General features: G+C 43.6%; 1 protein-coding gene across 20 annotated transcripts in view; it reads left to right on the top strand.

Annotated features, from left to right (window-relative positions):
* Positions 1-20,244, top strand: part of TRDN (triadin) — a 322,289-nt gene that overhangs the window by 44,752 nt on the left and 257,293 nt on the right. For all 20 annotated transcript variants that reach the window (XM_075924079.1, XM_075924088.1, XM_075924085.1 and 17 more), the window contains exon 2: positions 2,153-2,362. In XM_075924079.1, the coding sequence (XP_075780194.1) occupies positions 2,153-2,362 (210 nt within the window). The remainder of the gene's footprint in view (positions 1-2,152; positions 2,363-20,244) is intronic.

Genomic DNA, 20,244 nt, shown 5'->3' with positions numbered 1-20,244 from the left:
AACCCACTTGTTCAGATGTAGTCATCTGAAGTGGGTTTTGCCCATGAAAGCCCATGATACCATCTACATGTTTTGTTAGTCTTTAAGGTGCTACTAGACTAGTTGTTGGTTTTTTTAAGTTTTTCCTGTTACAGACTAACTCAGCTACGCCTCTGAAGCTTTTGAACATCTTTGTTTAGTCAGAGCTTCATCATAGAGCCCCTTTCTCTCTTACCTGAATGTTCAGTGACTCATCCAGAAAGGCAGCAGTTTTACAGTATCTGAAGTGACTATCTGAGCATCAGCATGAAAAGACCCAGAGAGAGGCAGCACTATTGTGCTTTGCTACAAAATTCAACTTGCTCTTGCTATTGCTTTGGTATTAAATAACATGTGAGTGCTAGTTCACACTCGTATTTGCACCATTCTTTAATTCTTTTAATAATTAAAGGGATTCTTTGGAAATTCAGACTCTGACAGGGCATGATCCAATGCCCCACTGAACTCAACGGGAAACTTTAATAAGAACTGGATAAAGGTTAATTTAACCAAACTATGCAAATGTATAGCATATGTTTGGACTGTTGGAGGTGACAGCTATACATAATGCATCGGTTTACCTGTAGAGAAGTTACTTCAAATATGATGCCACAGGTACTGATTGATATCAACATATACAGATATATCTTAAACAGTTTTGTGCCCCTCATTTTTCTACTGTAGCATCTTGAGCTGGACACTTAGAAGTTGTTAGATGAAATCCTGACCACTAACATAGGAGCTAACAATGGCAAAGCCATCAATATGTCCCAGCCTTGATGGCCCATCACTTCTATGAGTACATTTGAGAAAACAGAATGCCTATAGTCCAGGAGAACTAGTTTTCTCAGTTGGGGACATAGCTGGGGTGAGAGAGATCAGAAGCTAAGCAACTAATTTGATCGGGGTGGGAGGGTTTCAAGCTGTTTTGGCAGGAGGCACCTGACAAAGAGGAGGCCAGAACTCTATTTAAGTCTCACATCTTCCTGAGCCAGGAGTCTCTCACTAGCCAGCCATCAGCTGACAACAGGAAGGGTGGAGGGCAGGGGCAGGGGAGCCTGCTAGTGTCCATAACAAGTCAGTCTTCCATTTTCTGCTTTCGTCGACCACTCTTTTAGGTGTGTAGCTAGTCACAGCAAAGTGGAATGTCATCCATGGTGAGCAGTAAAGCTATTCATTGGGTTTTTTCCCTTAGTTATATGTTTTGATTGTGGCATCAATTCAGGAAGGTTTTTTTTTAAGCTACAGGCCAGCCAGTGGAGAGGATGGCAAAGAGGGTAACTGCCCTGGGACCTGGCAATACAAAAGGGGGTGGGGCTTCTGGATGTTACCCCTACTGCAGCTATGGCAGTGGGCTAGAGCCCTTCATGGACTGTTCTGGGCAATGCTGAGAGCCCTCTGGACTTCCCAGTCTGCCCAAGGCCTTGCCCCTTTTGGAGCATGGAGCTGCCACTCCCTTTCACCTTGCCCAGGGACCCAGAAAGTCTTTGTCCTGATCCCCTCAATGCCCCCCATTCAGCATAAAGGAAAGAAGAGACATGAGTCCCACTGACCTTAGTGTTAACCACTTGCTTATGTATTGTCCTGAATAGGTATGGATTTAATATGTTCAAGTGATTACTTATGGGCCTAGTTCAGGAATGTGATCTAAGGGCTTGTGTAAACTATCAGTTAGCGGCAAGCTTGGATGTAAATCTACCCTGCATTATCCTTCTATGGACCAGCTTCCCTGTGCTTACTGCTAATGTGCAATAAGAGATAATGGTCTTTGCTGTTGTTCTGTTTCAAATAGGATTAGCTCATAACGGTCCACACAGTCTGGCAGGCTAGTACAAGCTGGACTCATATCCCAGATTGTTGCAAGTAAGAACTAAATGTCTGAGTAAATAAGCCCTATTTTAGTAGGCAGTATATTTAAAGGCTTCCATGTTCAGTTTAGCATGTAAACAAAATAAAATACATGCTTAATACTGTTCTGAATAGAGGTGCATTCCTGAATCAGGACCTATGCAGTTAAAAAACTTAACAAGTGTAACAGATCAGAAGCCACGTGGATGCTCTTTATTTTAGACTAATAGGTACGTAGCTTAACATATTTATGTATCCTTTTTCTTTTTTTAAAATGTTTGACTAGGGCACATGTCCACCACCACCACAGTAATAGACAACAAGAATGGATCAGTTCTCACGCCACCAGCAAAAGTAGGAAAGAAGTCAGTTACAGAGGACCTAATGACAACATTCAGCTCACCAGCAGCATGGCTTCTTGTTGTTGCTCTGATTGTTACCTGGTCAGCAGTAGCTGTTATAATGTTTGACCTGGTGGACTACAAAAACTTTGCAGGTAAGGCCCCTAAAATTCTGTTTAAGATCTCATTATTTGCGACCAAAATGTGATATTATATTTTATGTGCATTCAGGTGAAAATAGAAAATGTTCTCTTGCAAGAAATATCAGAGGATATCAGTTTATATTTCATTCAGCTTTGCATTTTAAACTGCAAGAGGATTAATTTTTTTGTAAATAATTGTAATCTTTAAAAGTCTTGTTTGTCTTTCTGTTACCTGCCTAATTTATGCTCAAGTACTCATCCTATGGGCATTTTTTAGCTTTGTTTTTATGGAGGCTTTGCTAGCAATGCTAGTGTGAAAGCTACACTGAGATTTGTACTTAAAGCAGGACCTAGGCCCCTCTGGTTCTTCAAGATGAACATGGATATATATGAGCTATGAAACAGCATATAGCCTTAACGCTAAGCATAAATGCAAACACATTCAGATTTCAGTTCTGTAAAATTCTATATAAAAACACTACTAAACATAGAACATTTACAGATCATTCCCATATATTTTCCTAAATATTACAGAAAACCATTCTATAGCAGTCACGTGCAACCTGACACTTAGGGTATGTCTACACTACCACCCTAGTTCGAACTAGCGTGGTTAATGTAGGCAACTGGAGTTGCAAATGAAGTCCGGGATTTGAATTTCCCGGGCTTCTTTTGCATATTGCTGGGCACCGCCATTTTTAAATGTCCACTAGTTCGGAGTCCGTGCCCGCGGCTACACGCGGTACGAACTAGGTAGTTCGGATTAGGCTTCCTATTCCGAACTACCATTACTCCTCCAGCGACCAGTAAATGTGATACAAGCCCAAGAGTTCTGACAGCTTGTACAAGATGAGGCCATGAATACATGACTCTGAGGCTGATAGAAGAATGGTGACTGATGCTGAAAAGAGGAAGTGAAGTCTAGAAGAGGTATTGAATTACTGAGCTCATTACTACACACTATTTATGGTCTGTGCTTAGCAGTTTAATATATTAAAGTCATACAGACAACTCTTGTAATATGTTGTTAAAAAGATAAAGGATTTTTTTTTTGTGTTCTGAAGAGTTCCAGTGATAAGTAATTACTACTGAAGAAAGCCTTTTAGGAGGAAATACAATGATGTGGTTAAGAAGCATAACAATAAATAAAGAAAACCCGATAAAGGTGAAACAATTATTTTTCGTAAGTAGTAACTTCAGTTCTAATGTTACAACATCTGTCTTTATGTAGGAGTTAAAATTGAAACTTGAGCCTTTTAATTCAGGGGGAAAAATGGAGTTCTGATTCAAAGTTGACCTCCCAGAGGTTGTTGACTTACTGATATACAGATGTTGCCTTGCTAAGTATACAGATGTTGCCTTGCTAAGTATCAATATTGATTTACTGACCTAAATGTTTTGTGCCATAGACTGAGCCTGACCCACAAACCTTTCAGTCTTGAATTAATAGATTGCAAATAAATGTGTAGTGTAGAGAAACTGTATTTTGCTCTGTGAATTCATTGACTATAACCTGGCGTCTTTGGCTTTCAGGGGGAGAAAAGGGCAACATCAGTCCCATCAAGTATTATTACTTTTTTTGAGTGAATTCTCTATGATTATGCCTATGCATGCCCTTGCTTGTCAAAGCTTTTGTAGTTCTTGGATGCTTAACTTTTCCCTGTCTCCCTGGACAACAAGGTTTTGCCACAACAAATGCATGTGTGAATGTTGCTTTGTTGGCAGGAGTACTTTCCTGCCATCAAAAGGATACCTGCTCAATAGGGTAGATATATTTTGTTTGCAAATGTGCCAACGAAAAGCAGTGACTTTTAGCAACAGGGCAGTTTTGACACAGCCTTGTTGCTAAAAGCTGTGTGGTGTAGACCTGCCCTAAGAGATGCATAACACTTTCATCATCTCCACATTCAATCTAATCTAAAGCTTCAAACGAGTATTAATTGTAAAGTACCATTTTAAAATGATTTATTTTCTTTTGACTAAGCCATCCATCAAATATACCTAATTGTTAGTACTTAGCAGTCCAGATCCTGCAGTGCTCAAGGATGTCTCCGGCAAAGCACTCTTGTAAGGTTGAAAGACTGAACTGAAGGATGTAGCTGTCAGCTTGTGCCTACTAGGGAGATTGGATGAAGAAATATTAAGACATGGATAACTGTGTTCATACTGGAGGCTGAAACAGTTAGATGGAAATCTGACACTTCTGCTGCATTGTTTAAGTGAGCTGTTCCCAATGGATTAATGAAAAATGACATTTTCAGGCAGTTGGAATAAAACAATGTAAACTTTTATTTGAAAGGTGACTATATATAATTTGTGAAATTCTGTGGGAAGTGGTACCTTAGTATTTCCAGTTGATGAGTCATTTTATTTTCCTGGGAAGAGACTTGGTGTTCTGACTCATTAGCAACACAGGCTTTTAAACTGGATGTCAGATGGTGCACTATTAGGAAGAATTCTCTCCTTCCTTTGCTTCTCATGAATTTATTAACCAGGTTTCTTTATTTACACAAAGGTAACAATGGGTACATATTTCTCCTCAGCAGGAGACAGGGCTTTCAACTATTATACTGCTGTTTAGCTTGGTTTTCTAAGTGAATCATGCTGCTTGATCTGAGTTCTGTGCATAATAGTAAAAAGGGAGCCACATATGCCAACCTGTGTGCCTTAACAGAGCTGTAATGACTTATCCTATTGAGGATCTTGACCCTTGATTTCAGTGGGATTATTGTTCTGTGATGTGGCTCATAATTTGGCACCATTAAAACACTTCTTAAGGAACACAGACTACAGTGCTTATGTTCAGAATAAGTGAAAACCATTGCTAATTTCCCTTTAGTTTGAGGCTTTGCCAGAAACATCTAGGCAAGGATATACAAATGGGAATTGTTATTTTCAGTATTGTTGATCTAGCTTTGCAAACATGATATACATTAATTTCCCACCACTTACATATGAAACAGAGAAGAAAATGAGAGTTAATTCTACTATTGCATGTCTTTTTTCCTTAGTGACTTTAGTGTTTCATAGGTTTTTCCCTCCAATTTATTTCCTTGTCCACTTGAAGATTGCCTTCGGGAGTAGTGCACAGCTTACACATTTACAGCATTTATCCCAAAAGATGGTTTAAACCATCTCTTTATAGCAAAAGACCTATTAAAGTGCTGATAATGTCTTTATGAATTTTTTGTCCAGAGGTCTTGGTAGAAGCACAGAAAACATTAAGGGCTGGATTCTCCCACTATTAAACATTATTGATTGATTTAAAAAAAAAACCTGGCCCCATTGAAGTCAATGGGAGTTTTATCATTGATTTTAATGAGGCCAGAATTTCACCCACTGCGTAGTACAGTATGAGCAGTTTGGTTCGTTTCAGTGGGAAGATATATTTGTTTTAATGGGACTAACAGAAGCATAAGAAAATCTACCCTCAAAAGAGTTGCAGGCAGTTTAAACTTGAACTATTATGACTTCTTGCTTGAAAGATTAACTTGAATTTTATTTTCATGATATTTTTAGTACCTTCAAGAAAAAAATAACAGCGAGATTCTGATAATGTCAGTCTTGCATTCATTTTAATAACATTGTTTTTATTCATTTTTCTAATAACTCTCCAAAGAGAATGTCAGCCTATAAATCTGTGGTCTTGGTTTCCCTGATCTTGAATCTTGGATTTCAGGAAAAAATTAGCAATTTTTTGCCTTTTTTGAATTCATTACATATGTCTCTCACATGTCACATGGAGAGGATAAGGGCCTATATGAGTGTATCTCGTAATTGTATGCATCCAGAAAGACTAATTTTATTGTAAATTCTGCAAAGTTGGTAGCTAGTGGTTTGGATGGAAACGGTTTTAATCTCCATCTACATTATGAGGTAAGGGTGAGACTCCCTTGCTCATGTATACATGCTTGTGCTAGCTGAAAGAGAGCTAGTATGAGCATAAATAGTGTAGCCAAAGTAGCTTGGGTAGTTGCATCAGAGAAACTGCTTAGCTGTGCTGAGTATAAATCCAGTGGGGTATATCCTGCATGGCTAAGCCAAAACTCTGCTGTGGCTACCCATGCTCCTGAGGCTACACTGCAGTTTATGTTTGCACCAGCTGAATGAGAGCTCATACAAAAGTGTACACACAGTGAGCATCACACCCTTAATGCATAGTGTAGATATACCCATAGTGGGCGGTCAGTGTTGCAAAATATATGAATAAAATTGCACGTGCACCAGTGGGCTTGTGCAGTGACTGGAAAACAAGAGCCAGCTTCTAGTCAGCTGAGTCTGGCTGTGTGATTTGAGAATACTGTCTTGACCCGTAAGAATTTAGATCAATGGCAATTTTTTTTCTTCCAAATCCTTCTTTCCAAAGTAAGGAATTCAATTTTTCAGTGTTTCAGATTCATTTCATACTCTCATTCCTGTGAAGGGAAAAAATGAAAACTTATATTCCTATTACATTTTATTGTACTGTTATAAACATAACTGAAAATTTTCTAATGTGATATGAAGCTGACGTGCTACAAGAGTCTGAGATAAAATATTGCAAATTTCATGCAGTATGTAGACTGTGAATATTATATGAATAAGTGAATTGCACATTGTATTAGGACTTGCCTTTCATACTTGTATCTTCAAAAATACAAAAAAGATTATTAATGTTTTAATGTTATCTGTGCCTTACAGCATTGACCTGTTTGATTTTTGCAGTGACAGTGCTTTACAAGTCATTAATGCATATTACATTTTACCAAAAAAAGTCACTGGTTATGATTTTTATCGACTGAGTTGATTTAAGCTTGTTTTAACCCTCACAAAAATGAAATGGCTAAGGACCCTACTTTATAAATGGACTATGTTCAACATGTCTGAATATTTTCAACACTCCTAATAATAATATATGCGATCAATCACAGTAAACCAACACAACTTGGATGTTAACTCCTCAGTGAATTCACAGTGAGTTGGTAGTGATTTAGCCATCCATCAAGAAAACAAATAATGAAATGAAACCCCCCACAAAATAATATGAATACTTCCTAAAAGTAAAAAAAAAATAAAAATGTGAAGTGGTTTCAGTTTTCTTTCAGCTGTTCCATGAGCAGAAAACTAGCCTATATTTGTTGAAAAAATTATCCACTGTGAATTATTTTCTGGCACAAATGCATATAGAGGTTCTTAAGAAAACTACATTGCGGGTTCATTCTTCTGTGACCAGTGGGGGTGCAAAGTGGAGTGTGGGTGGGGCCAGGATAGAGCATCAGAATACTGGGGGACCACGGAAACAGCCATGCTCTCCGCTGGTCACAGAGGGGACTCTTCTTTGCTTCCTGCAGTACAATAAGCAAAACAGCTTGATCCTAGCTATGCTGCTATAGGGTAGCAGCTGTCAGCTGCTCTCTCTAAGGCTTTGAAGTTAACCCCTTCCTAAATTAGTTCACAGTTATCTCTGGTGCTGCTGTTTAGCCAGAGACAGTTTTCAGCAGGCCTGGGTTAACAAAAACAGAGCATCAATTCACATTGTGAAAATTATCTTGGCAATGAGGAAAGGAAAGAAAGAAACCAAATTTGGCTTTTTGTAAGCAAGCATATGTTCCTCACAAAACAACAAAAGTGGAAGAAAAACTAAGAATTTTGGACTCTTCCATTTGCATTTGCTCATAACAAGTCAATGTGTAGGAGCTGCTACACATTGGAAAGTATAAAACTTCCTCTAATATCAAAATACATTGAATTCAGCAGTAAAATTTCTATTTTTCTTTTGTATCATTGTCAAACTGCATTTTCATGCATATGAAATGGGCTTACTTTGGAGGCAAACCCTGTGATTCTTACACTGGTCTTGTCTACATGGAAAGGTTTTACTTGTATAAGCTATGGTGTGAATTTATTGTTATATTAGTATAACAATGTACACACTCTTGAGGCAAGTCTACACAGCAGCGTTATTTCGGAATAACATCTGTTATTCTGAAATAACTATGAAAGAGTCTACACAGCTAGCCCGTTAATTCAAAATAATTTTGAAATAACGGGCAGCTTTTTTGGCATTTGTAAATCTCATTCCACAAGGAATAATGCCTCTTCCAAAATAGCTATTTCGGAATAGTGCCTATGTAGACAGGGCAACTGAAGATATTTCACAATAATTGGCCTCCAGCCCTTCCCACAGTGCCCTGCTGGCTGCTCCATCTACACTCATCAGAACACTGTAGTCCCCACTTCCTCTGGATCCCTTAAAGCTGCAGACTCAGGAGAAACGGTTTGAGTCAGACAGCAGACCCTGAGAGCCCTGAACCACCTAGTAGCTGCCACTGCTTTGAGGTAGCTCAAAATGAGTGACTCTGCTGCTCCCACTCAGCTCTCCACTGCTCCCAGGGAGCAGTCTCTCAGCTCCCAGGACGTTGCCCGGGGACGGAAAAGATCCACAACTTCCTGGTCTGGTGCAGAGATCCTGGACCTTGTTGAAGTTTGGGGCAACCTCCAGGATTTCTGCACCAGACGCTGGAACACCAATATATATGGCCACATGAACAACAGCCTGGCCAATAAAGGGCACATTTATACCCAGAGCAGGTGCAGGTGTGAAAGTAATGGAGCTCCATCAGGCCCTAAGCTAAGGCCTGGGAGCAAAGCTCCCTCTCCAGGGTAGAACCCCACTAAAGACCTGCACCACATATTTGGGTGGAGGACAATCCCTTGCTCCCCCTTTGACGCGACGTGACGTGAGACACCCTTTGTCGCCCACATGGGGGGCAGATATGCAGACGAGGAGGAGGAGGCGGAGGAGAAGGAGGAGCCGGATGAGGCCAGCACAATAACCCTCCTGACCCTGGAGCCGGTACCCCATGCTCTGGACAAGTCCCAGGCATTGTCCAATGCTAGGGAAACCACATCAGGTGAGTTCCATCACCTTCCCTACACACGCAGGGTGGAAGTGGTGGGCAGTGAGGGGTAGCTGTGTGCTCCTCGCTTGGCCTTTGCAGCCTGGGGATCACACAGCAGCCTGAGCACCAGTCCGGGGCACACAGCCCCAGGAGACTGCACCAGAAGACCCTTGTGCTATTGGCCACAGGTAGTCTGGAGAGGCCTGCTATATGCCTGACACCAGGGTGGGACACCTTTCCATCACAAGCCACCAGAAGGAGGCTGGGGACATGGATACACCCACACTCAGCAGTGCCGCTTACGGTACATAGACATGCATCCACTCCTGGGGACAGCGTGTCAAGGAGCAAGAGCTTCTGCTGCTCATACACACCTTCTCCCAACACCCTGCCCCCTCTCCAACAATAGGCAGGGGTTTGAGTTCTCTCCCTGTGGGATGCCACCACTGCCATACCCAGCAAGCACGTGGCCCAGAAGGAAGCCCAGTGACTCCATTGCCCCTCTCCTACTCACAGGATCCTGGTCTGGCTGTCACTTTCTCATGCCTGCTTATCCCCGGGATGTGGGGATAGCGAGGCTCCCCCTTAGACATCTGGGCCGCTGGAGGAAAGGGCCCACTGTCTTTGCCACACATGGCCTTGCTCCAAGCACATCACCTTCATCTCAACTGACACCTTTTGGTGTTGCCTCAGAGTTGAGGGCAAGGCTTCAGGCACAGTGTCTCCAAGGATGACTGACCATCTCTCTGTTCTCCACAGCCAGGCCAGCTATGAGAAGGGAACGATTGACACCATCTCCCGACCCCGAGGGACCCACTGGTACAGGAGACCCATGGACGAGTTCCAGGGGGAATACCTTGTGGCATTCCAATCCCTGGAGCAGACTTTGGACTGGAGACTACAGGAAGACATTCAGCTGCAGCAAGACAACTGGCAGGAGATGCTGGAGCAGGGCCACACCATATGTGTGGTAGTTCGATCCCTGATCACCGGCATGCTGCCTGCCCCTGCCGTTGCCCTTCCACCTGCCCCTTCCCCTGTTCCTCCCACTTCTCCCCCAGTTCCCCTGTGGCCGCTGAGGCCCCTGCACCCGTAGTGGTGGGATTACGAGAGCCAGGTGCCACTCCCAGCCTGAGCCCTAAGCCTCTCCTCCCCCGCCCCCCCACTTTTCCCCATCCCTGGTTCTTTCCGCAGTCCCTCCCCAGTTACTTTGACCCCACATAAAGAAAGCAAAGAGTTTATTTTTTCCAAAACAAAAAGTGTGGTTTATTGTCTCTCCTGGGAGTGGGAAAGGGAGGCAAAGCAAAGAGGGGCAAAGGCAAAGAGGGGCAATGTGCAGGCCCCTAGTGAGGAGGCCCAGGGGAGAGTCTCGCTGAGTTTCTTGTGAGAAACTTTCCCTCAGGGCCTCCCAGATGCACACAGCTCCTTGATGGGCCTGCCAGATGGCATCTGTGTGCAGCTGCTTGAAGGCCCTGCCAATCCAGTCAGCCTCTGCCCTGCAGCCAGGGAGGAATGCCTTCCCCCTCCTCTCATAGGGTATGTCTACACTACCACCCTAGTTCGAACTAGGGTGGTAATGTAGGCAACTGGAGTTGCAAATGAAGCCCAGGATTTGAATTTCCTGGGTTTCATTTGCATAAAGCCGGGCGCCGCCATTTTTAAATGTCCACTAGTGCAGACTCCGTGCCGCGCAGCTACATGCGGCACGGACTCCTCGTGAAACGAGGAGTAACGGTAGTTCAGACTAGGAAGCCCAGCGCCCGGCTTTATGCAAATGAAGCCCGGGAAATTCAAATCCCGGGCTTCATTTGCAACTCTGGTTGCCTACATTACCACCCTAGTTTGAACTAGGGTGGTAGTGTAGACATACCCATAAATATTGTGAAGGACACAGCATGAGGCCACCACTTGTGGGATGTTGCGCTCCCCAATGTCCAGCCTGATGAGAAGGCAATGGAACATCACCTTCAGATGCCCAAAGCACCCTTTACCACCGTGCGGGCCCTTCTGAGCCTGGCACTGTAGCATTCCTTGGAGTGTTCAAGGTGCCCAGTGTAGGGCCTCATTAGCCAGGGCAACAGAGGTTAGGCTGCATCCTCCAGAATACAGAGTGTCATGTCTACGACCCTGACCCTGATGGCATAGTCAGGAAACAATGTGCCAGTGTGCAGCTTCTGCAACACTCTGGAGATGCCCTGTGCCTTCTCCAACCACCGTTGACTGCCCAGAGGCAGCTCTGGCTCCATAGCTGGAGTGCTGAGGTGTCCACAAGGGCAACCACAACAGGCAAAGGAATGGGTCTGCCGTCCCTCAATGAGGTAGGCTAAAGAGAAGAGCCCAAGAGGCTGATGTACAGGGGGGTTCCTTTAAGTACAAGTCTCAGATAGCCTCAGACAGCAGCCACAGGAAGTGAGTGCTGTCCTGATGCCTTGTGTGAAATGCTTCCAGGTGGCTTTAAATGAGTTTCTGCATCTAATGAGTGTGGACGTTCTATTTCTTTGCTATTTCAATGGGCATTTGGTATGGAGATGTACTATTTCAAAATAAGCTAGAGTATTTCTTCTGGAATAGCTTATTCCAAAATAATCGTGTAGTGTAGACGTAGCCTTATTCTGGTAGAAATATTTCTTGTGAGGGAAGGGTTAGCTTAAACCTCTTCCCAAATAATATAAGAAATTGAAAGTCACATTTATACTGCAATAAGAAGATCCACACAGGGTCTGTCCTATTGTTATAATTACACTGGAAAAAAAAAACTAGTAAAAAATTGCCATGCGAAGAAGGCAATTTTCGACAATTTTTCCTACGTAAGGATGGAGTTAGAACAATAGGGTTTGGTCTTATTTGTTTTTGGAAACTTTACATCTTTGTATTGCAGGCTACTGAAAGACCATATTTACTACCCAATGTCAGCAGTCCATATAATGAATGAACAGTCTACAAATATCCAAATTCTAAACAGAAATAGCTTTAATTTATATAGAAGGTCCTCAAATGTCCCCTAAATCCACAAAATTACCTCCTTCCTCTATAAGTCTAAAATCGGTCATACTGATTAAAACCAAATTTAGCTTTAAAAATGGGCTGCCCAGCTGACATATTATTTCCCATGTTTTGCCTTGCAGCAAATTTTACAGCTGAGTTATAACACCTTGTAAAATGGAGTTTATATTGGAAACAGTGTCAAGACCATGAAGTACTGCAGTGCTAGCTAGTATTACTAGTATTAGTCCCAATAGGTCTGGTATTCTGTATGATGCATTATGACAGACCTCATGAAGTTGAAATCCTGACATTTCAGAAACTGACTTGGATTAATAGGAAAGTCTCTATGAAAAGAAAAGAGTTTTGCATGCTTAAGTGTTTGAGAGTAATACAAAAGGCAACCAAATTTCAGGGTCTTGTTGATGCTTATGATTGAACTTTCTAATTTTAAACAAATAATGGTAGGTCACACTGGTAATAATTGTGTGATTAGATAAGGTATCATCAGTGATATAAATTTGTTGGCCTATTGATGGTGAGGGAACCAAGAATGATTAAGTAGAATTAATCAAATGTAATTGTTTCATTCCAGTAAAAGAATGTTTGCATTTGTGTAAACTTTGTGAATAATTTTGAACAGCATTATTTAATTATATGCTTACACTGGTTGGTTCTTGCTATATTACCTTTCAGTGGTTTTCCCCCTGTTTACTGAAATCAAATTTCTACTTCATAATGCATGAAACAAATCCCTTCTTCACACCGTAACTGCTTTATTTAGTCAAGTGGCAGCCTATAATGTTAATTATTGCTAATAAAGTTTCTTCCTTTTTTTGTGGTCCATTCCTTGGTTCAGCTTGTCATACTCTAAGCCAGCTATTTCCAATATTGTGATGATCTGTATTTACCACCTGGTAAAGACATTCGGCTTGCAGTATTCTAAATAAATGTGTGAGTCTGTGTGAGGTCTGCGTAACTAAGATAGCAAAGCACTGGCAATCAGTGATTGCCAGCAAGCGGTAATTCCACTTGTTTGCTAGCACCTAAATCTAGCAGACTATAATGTCTCTAGTTAATTACAGTAGCATCCTTTTACTTGTCACATTCTGGTTAAAACACATTTGTAAGTTTAACATATTGTCCCAATCAATAGGTCCTCAGGAGGCTTTGATATACTGGGAGATCTTCAGTTCTACTTCATGAATGGCTTCCAAAAATAAGCATTGTACAAATCATTAGCAGCATTTTCAAGTATTTCACTATGAAGACCAGTGTCCACAGCACTCACTGCAGACATGAAAATCATGAAGTTCAACACAAACACCCATATAGGAATATAATAATTTTAAAGTGGGGGTGAATAATAATTTTTGATGAGGGGGTCCACTCCAAAATAGGCTAAGTGGTCAAGGGCCACACTCTTCCATGAGATGCAGAGTCTAGGGTGGAGGCTAGATACAACAGGGAGCTTGAAGTGGCGGGAGAAGGGCTGTAGAGTCAGGGAAGGAGTTTTGGGTAAAGGAGGGGTATATGAAGGAGGTGCAGGGTCTGAAGGGGGTATGGTTGCAAGAGAGTATTCAGACCTGCAAGTGGTATATAAGAGGGGATATAAGGTTCAGGAGGGGGTTGTGGTCTAGGGCAGTGGATTGGGGTGCACAGTCTGGGAGGAGGTATGAGTGTAGGAGCAGGGATTCAGAGGGTTTGGGTTATGACGTGAAATGTAGACAAAGCCTCAGTCTCTACCAGGGGCAGGGTACTACGCATCTCAGTGTTTGGTCCAGAGTAAGCCAGAGACATCTGCTTCCTCCACTAGCTCCAGCCCAACTGAATTGAAGGGCCTGCCTCTTATACATCCTGTTCCCCTCCCCTTTCTCTTTCCCCCCACCTCTTCCCCCAGCTGCTTCTATTGCAGGGGGTGGAGTTGGCATGGCTCCACCTACCAAGAAGAGAGTAGTGGTCCCTCTGTTTCAGGCTATTATTCACTACAACATGGCTAATACATGACATGACATTTAAGCAAACTATACAATTAGAGCCTGATCCAATCCAAGTAAAGTCAATAGAAGTCTAAGTCCCCTGGAGCAACATAACGATTTTTGTAAAGTTAAGGCTAAGCATATATGTATAGTTGTCCGAGTGTAAGCCACACCCTTGCTATCTGAAGTTACACAGAATTTTGAAGGATTACTTTTAGTCTATTTTCGGTTTCTGGCAAGTATTCCCAGTAAGCAATAATATTATTTAATAGGGAAATTAACTGTATTTTAATTATTTTTTTGGCTTGCAATTTAGTTTGGTTGAAAAATCCTCTTTCTAGTACCAGCTGAGGTTTTCTCTATGGGTATGTCTACACAAAAAAGTTAATTCAAAATAACAGCCATTATTTTGAATTAACTTTAATAGTGTCTATACAGGCAAACCACTACTTCGAAATAAATTTGAAATAGCGGAGCACTTATTTCGAATTTGGTAAACCTCATTCTATGAGGAATAATGCCAAATTCGAAATAGCTCATTCGAAATAAGTGCTGTGTAGATGCTTATTTAGAAATAGGGGGCCTCCTGCCCTTCCCACTTTCCCCTGCTGGCCACTCTGGGCCAAACCAGGAAAACTGCTCTCCTCTCCCCCAGCCCTGGAGCCCTTAAAGGGGTAGACTCTGGCCACAGTGCACGTGCCAGACCCAGGCCTACCAGCGGTCGCTGCCCCGACTCAGTGGCCACACACTGAGCCAGTCAGCCAGTGCCAGCCAGCTGTACACTGCCCAATCCCCCAGCTCCCAGGAGCCAGCCAGGGGCCGGAGACGGCAGGTGTCCTCCTAGACTAGTGCAGAGATCATGGACCTCATTGAGATTTGGGGGGAGGCCTCCAATGTCCATGATCTCCACACTAGATAGAGAAACACCGCCATGTATGGCCAGATAGCTGCCACCATGGCCACCAAAGGCCACAGGGGCACCTGAGAGCAGGTGCGCATGAAATTTAAAGAGCTGCAGAAGGCATACGCCAGGGCCGCTCGGGGCAGCTCCTCCACAAGGGCAGACACCTGTCCCTATTTTGATGCCCTGGACCGCATAATGGGGCGGGGGGGCGGGATGGTCTGTGCCTTCCCAGGGGGTACTGATCCAGGAGCAGAGGGCCCTGAGCAGGGCGCAGAGGAGGAGCCACAGGAGCCACCACAGAGGGTGCCACGCCGCCAGGACCCCAAGTTGTCCCAGCAACTGAGTCACCAGGGTCGTCCGGGGAGACCACAACATGTGAGTGACATCACTGTCCCCTTGCTACAGGGGGGCAGGGAGGGAGACCAGGGAATACGCACGTGGGCCTTGCTTACCATGGATCATACAGCAACCTGTGCACAAGCGAGCACGTGCCGTGCCACCCCTGGGCAGGTGGCTCTAGCTGCCTGCCACATAGGGGCCATGACCTGATAGCCACACGCATGTGTGAAGAGACCTGACATGCTCCTGACCCCGGGATGGGACACAGCAGGACACACACAGGGGACATCTCCCCCACACCTCAGCCGCACTATACCCAGAACGGGGGCATGGGTGCAGTCCCGGGGCAGCTCCTACTCCCAGGGAAAGTCGGACATTCTGACCATGGCCTCTGTTCAAGCACAGCAGCTCTGACGGTGCAGGGCCCCCTCGCAGAGGGGGGGCTGGGCTTCACCCACTGTATCCCCAGGGAGAACTGACCACTTCTCTTCTTTCTCCACAGCCGCACCAGCTGCATGTGCATGGTGCACCACTCTGCCTGGGACATCCTCCCACATCCGAGGGCTCAGCAGGTCCACCACAACACTGGGGTACCGAGATCAGCACCTAGGGGCCCTGTGAGCCCTGCACTGCACCATGGAGCAGTGGGTGCAGGATGACTGGGAGTTCTGGCATGAGCTGCTTACCCCGGGTTGTGCCATCTGTGCCCATCTGCAGACCCTGGTGCAGAGCATGCTGCCTCATGCTGCTCCAGTGCCTGCTGTCTCCCCATCTCCAGCTCCTTCTCCCACTCTTTCTCTCCCTCTTGCCTCTCCCTCCTCAATCTCCACACCCTCCTCCTCAATCTCCACACCCTCCTCCCCATCACCCCAGGGACGCCAAGGCCCCCACACCTGCCATACTAGGAGACAGTTGGCCCAGCGAGACCCCCACCCCTGAGTCCTGAACTTCACCTTCCCCTTCTTCCCCTTCCTTCCCCCTTTCAGCTCCCTCCTCCCAGTTTTTCCCCTCCCCTCTCCCACCCTCTCTCCTCCCTTCTCCCACCTCCTCTCCCCAGTCTCACCAGAGTTTCATCCCCCCCCCCCCCAGTTTAGTTAAATAAAGAGAGTTTATATTTTTGAAAATACGTTTATTTTATTTGACATCAGGAAGGGGGGTTAGGGAGGGGTAAGTGGAAGGACGAGGGAGGAATGAAGCACAAGCCCCCAGTGGGAAGACCAGGGAGTCTCTGAGTGCTCCTCAGGGTGGACGCTCTCCCACAGGGCCTCCTGGATACTGACAGCCCCCTGCCCCTCCGATGGACCTCCCGGATGGCAGCCTGCAGCAAGTGCAGCCAGGCTGATAGCAACGTGTCCATGAGAAGCACCAGAGTGCCCAGGGACAGCTCTGGTTCCATGTTGCAGAGTGCTATGGTGTCCCAAGTGAGGGCAACCAGAGCACTCTGAGACACAAATGCTTTGCTGTCCCACAGCGAGGCAGGCAAGCAAGCAGGGACACCTGAGAACTGGCTGCCTGGGTGCAGGGGTGTCCCTTTAAGCACAGGCCTCAGATAGCCTCAGGCAACAGCCACAGAAAGACACTCCTTACCTGATGCCCTAACCATGACCTGCTTCCTGCCAGCCTTAAATCTGAATCAGTATCCACTCAGTGTGGACACGGTATTTTGAAATAGCAAAATGCTATTTTGAAATGCATTTTGTGTGTAGACGCATTATTTCAAAATAAGCTATTTCAAAATAACACTGTAGTGTAGACATACCCTATATATTTACACTGAACCTCTTTATTATTACTGGGCAATGATCATATGAAAAGCAAGTAATTTAGCCAGAGAGGAGATTATACTGTGGACTGTTAATTTCATATTTACATTTTAAGTATCATTACTGGCTTATAAGAGAAATAGATAGTCTGAGTTTCCTCTCCCAGAAGAACTGACCATTAGTGTAAAACATGGATACATACAGACTAGAATTTATCCTGATGCACACTTGTGTGTAAATGTGAAGAAAATCTGGCCTCTAGAATACCAAAGTGATCCATAGGGAATCCTGAGTTGAATAGAGTGTGTGGTCAGTGCTGGGAGACAAGGCATCTATCTAATCTGCTTTATTAAAAGGATTTGCTTAATATATTTTCTTTTGGTCAGTGCCAGCTGAAGTTAAAGTTCCCTTCAAAAACAACTAGCAGCCTAAAGATTCTTAGGCAATATGTAAACTCTGTAGTCAAAGTACAGTACTTCCTGACACATACATGGCTGTGTCTAGACTGGCAAGTTTTTCCGCAAAAGCAGCTGCTTTTGTGGAAAAACTTGCCAGCTGTCTACACTGGCCACTTGAATTTCCACAAGAACACTGACGATCTCATGTAAGAAATCAGTGCTTCTTGCGGAAATACTATGCTGCTCCCGTTCGGGCAAAAGTCTTTTGCGCAAAGCTTTTGCGCAAAAGGACCAGTGTAGACAGCTCAGATTTGTTTTGCACAGAAAAGCCCCTATCGCGAAAATGGCAATTGGGGCTTTTTTACTGAAAAGTGCATCTAGATTGGCACGAATGCTTTTCCGCAAAAAGTGCCAATCTAGACGCTCTTTTCCACAAATACTTAACGGAAAACTTTTCTGTTAAAAGCATTTGCAGAAAATCATGCCAGTCTAGACGTAGTCACATGTGTTTTACTCAAACTAGGGAATGTGTTAGGATGTGAAAACTTAGTATTTCTGTTATGTTTGGTAAAATATAAATTGAAAATCTCAATTTTATACCAGGTAATTACCTTTATCTGTATAATGATTTCAAATGGCATTCAGTGTATTGTTGTCATCACCAGAAATAGAATTAAAATCATAATTGGTAGATAAATCCATTAAAATTGGTAAAAATATGATTGGCACAACTACTTGACAAAAAAGGTTCTGACTTCAGGCCTTGTTGTTAGCATTGCTATTAAGATTAGACAAATAACTAAAGTAGGAAGTAATTTAGTAACCCAGGTGTCAGCAACCTTTCAGAAGTGGTGTGCCGAGATTTAATTTATTCACTTCTATTTACAGGTCTGCATGCCATTAATACTTTTTAAAGTCAATAATAGTCTTAAATAATAAATAAATTAAGATGCAGATCGTACACCATTAACACCTATGTAAATTTTGTTTGAAATGTAATCATGCAAATGTCCTCCTAGAACACACGCCCCCCATACAGCCTGCTTTCGTCCCCTGCTCTAACCCAGACAGACAGAAAGAAATGCAATCTAGATTACAACAAAAGAATCAGACACCTCAAAGAAACTGTCCCCAGATTCCACCTCGCTGCACAGATGCCAACACCCACCCACCGCCACTTTTCCCCACCTACCCTTGTGCAATCTGTTCCTCCCAGCCCACGTAGGGGCTGGGATAAAACCCTGCTTCTCAAAATAGCAGGCACCAGCAGTCTGTCCTGTCCTAACTCCCAGCTAAAGCACAAACAAATTATCCACACCTCTCCCACCTCACAGCACAAACAAACTACCTCTCTGCTTCCACTTCATCCCATTGCCAACACCCCATCCACCCTCTCTTTCCCCCTCCAACCCCATGGAGTCAGGCCCTTACCTCCCACTTCCCAGGAGACTTGAGTGCTGAGTTTCTGCCTCTTTCTCCCACACACAAGGGATTCTCCAAACTCCACTCCCTTCTGACTCCCCCTCCCAATTAACCACTCCCTCACTCCTCCTCCTCCTGCCTAACCACTTATTCTCTCCTTGTCTTGCTTTTTATCACCTGCTCTGGGAGCTGCTCCATTTTACTGCTTATTCAGCAAGACAATGCCCCAGGAACTTTGAATTTCCGAGTGGAGCTCAAAAAACAGCTGTGTGGGGGAGGAGCGCGGGGGGGGGGGGGATTGAGCTCCTACCCTGCATGCCACTGAAAATTGACTCACATGCCATAAGTGGCACGCATACCCTTGTAAGTATACGTGTTGACCCTTGTAAGTAACCAGTCAATTAGTACCTTCTGAGTGCTTTACAGCAATAACACCAACCATAAATGCTAACCAAATATATTCACACCACTGCTTCAAATCATATCATGCTCCTCATTTGTATACTGACGAATCACTGTTACAAAACTTAGTTCAGATAAGAAATAACGTTTTATCTGTTCTCAAAAGCTTGTCTAAAATTTTTGACATACTTGAAATTACATCAACACTTTCATGTACAGCATTTTCTGACCAAAGGATATATTGAAAAGATATTGAGGTATTTGTAAAAGTCTAGCATTGGGTTGATTTCAGAGAGCTAAAGACTTTACATCAATTTCAAAGTATGAAGTTTTGTTATATAGTTCAGGCATAAACTGTTCATTACCTTGAAAGAAACTAACACAATTTTCAAATAAATGGCTGCAGAAATAGTGAGTCAAAGAGCATTCAGAATGTCTTGGTTCCTATGGGTAAAAGAGATAATTCTTTTTCTTGCATTTTGGATCAAATTGCAATTCCAGCAACACTGATGTGGGAAGGCTACAAACAAAGAAGTATAGTAATCCAGTTTGGATGTAATAAGCATGAAAACCAGTTTCCAAATCTATGGGGGGCTCAGCAGGATTTAATCCTTGCAACACTTCTTAGAGGATAAAACAAGCTATTTTAACCACATTTTAAATGTGTTTATCAAAGAAAATCCAGGCAAATTCCCAAATTTCTTGTAGATGTATAAAATGGGTATCAAAGACCCTCCTAGAGAATTCTGTTGGGTTTTCGTTAGATAAGGTTTTACTGCTAAGTAATTTATAAAATCCTTCCATTTGGCTGCCATTTAGCTTCC

The sequence above is a fragment of the Pelodiscus sinensis genome, chromosome 3 (assembly GCF_049634645.1).
Source record: "Pelodiscus sinensis isolate JC-2024 chromosome 3, ASM4963464v1, whole genome shotgun sequence".
NCBI lineage: Eukaryota > Metazoa > Chordata > Testudines > Trionychidae > Pelodiscus > Pelodiscus sinensis.
Note: the sequence above shows the minus strand (reverse complement) of the source record. Positions and strands in the feature narration are given on the sequence as shown.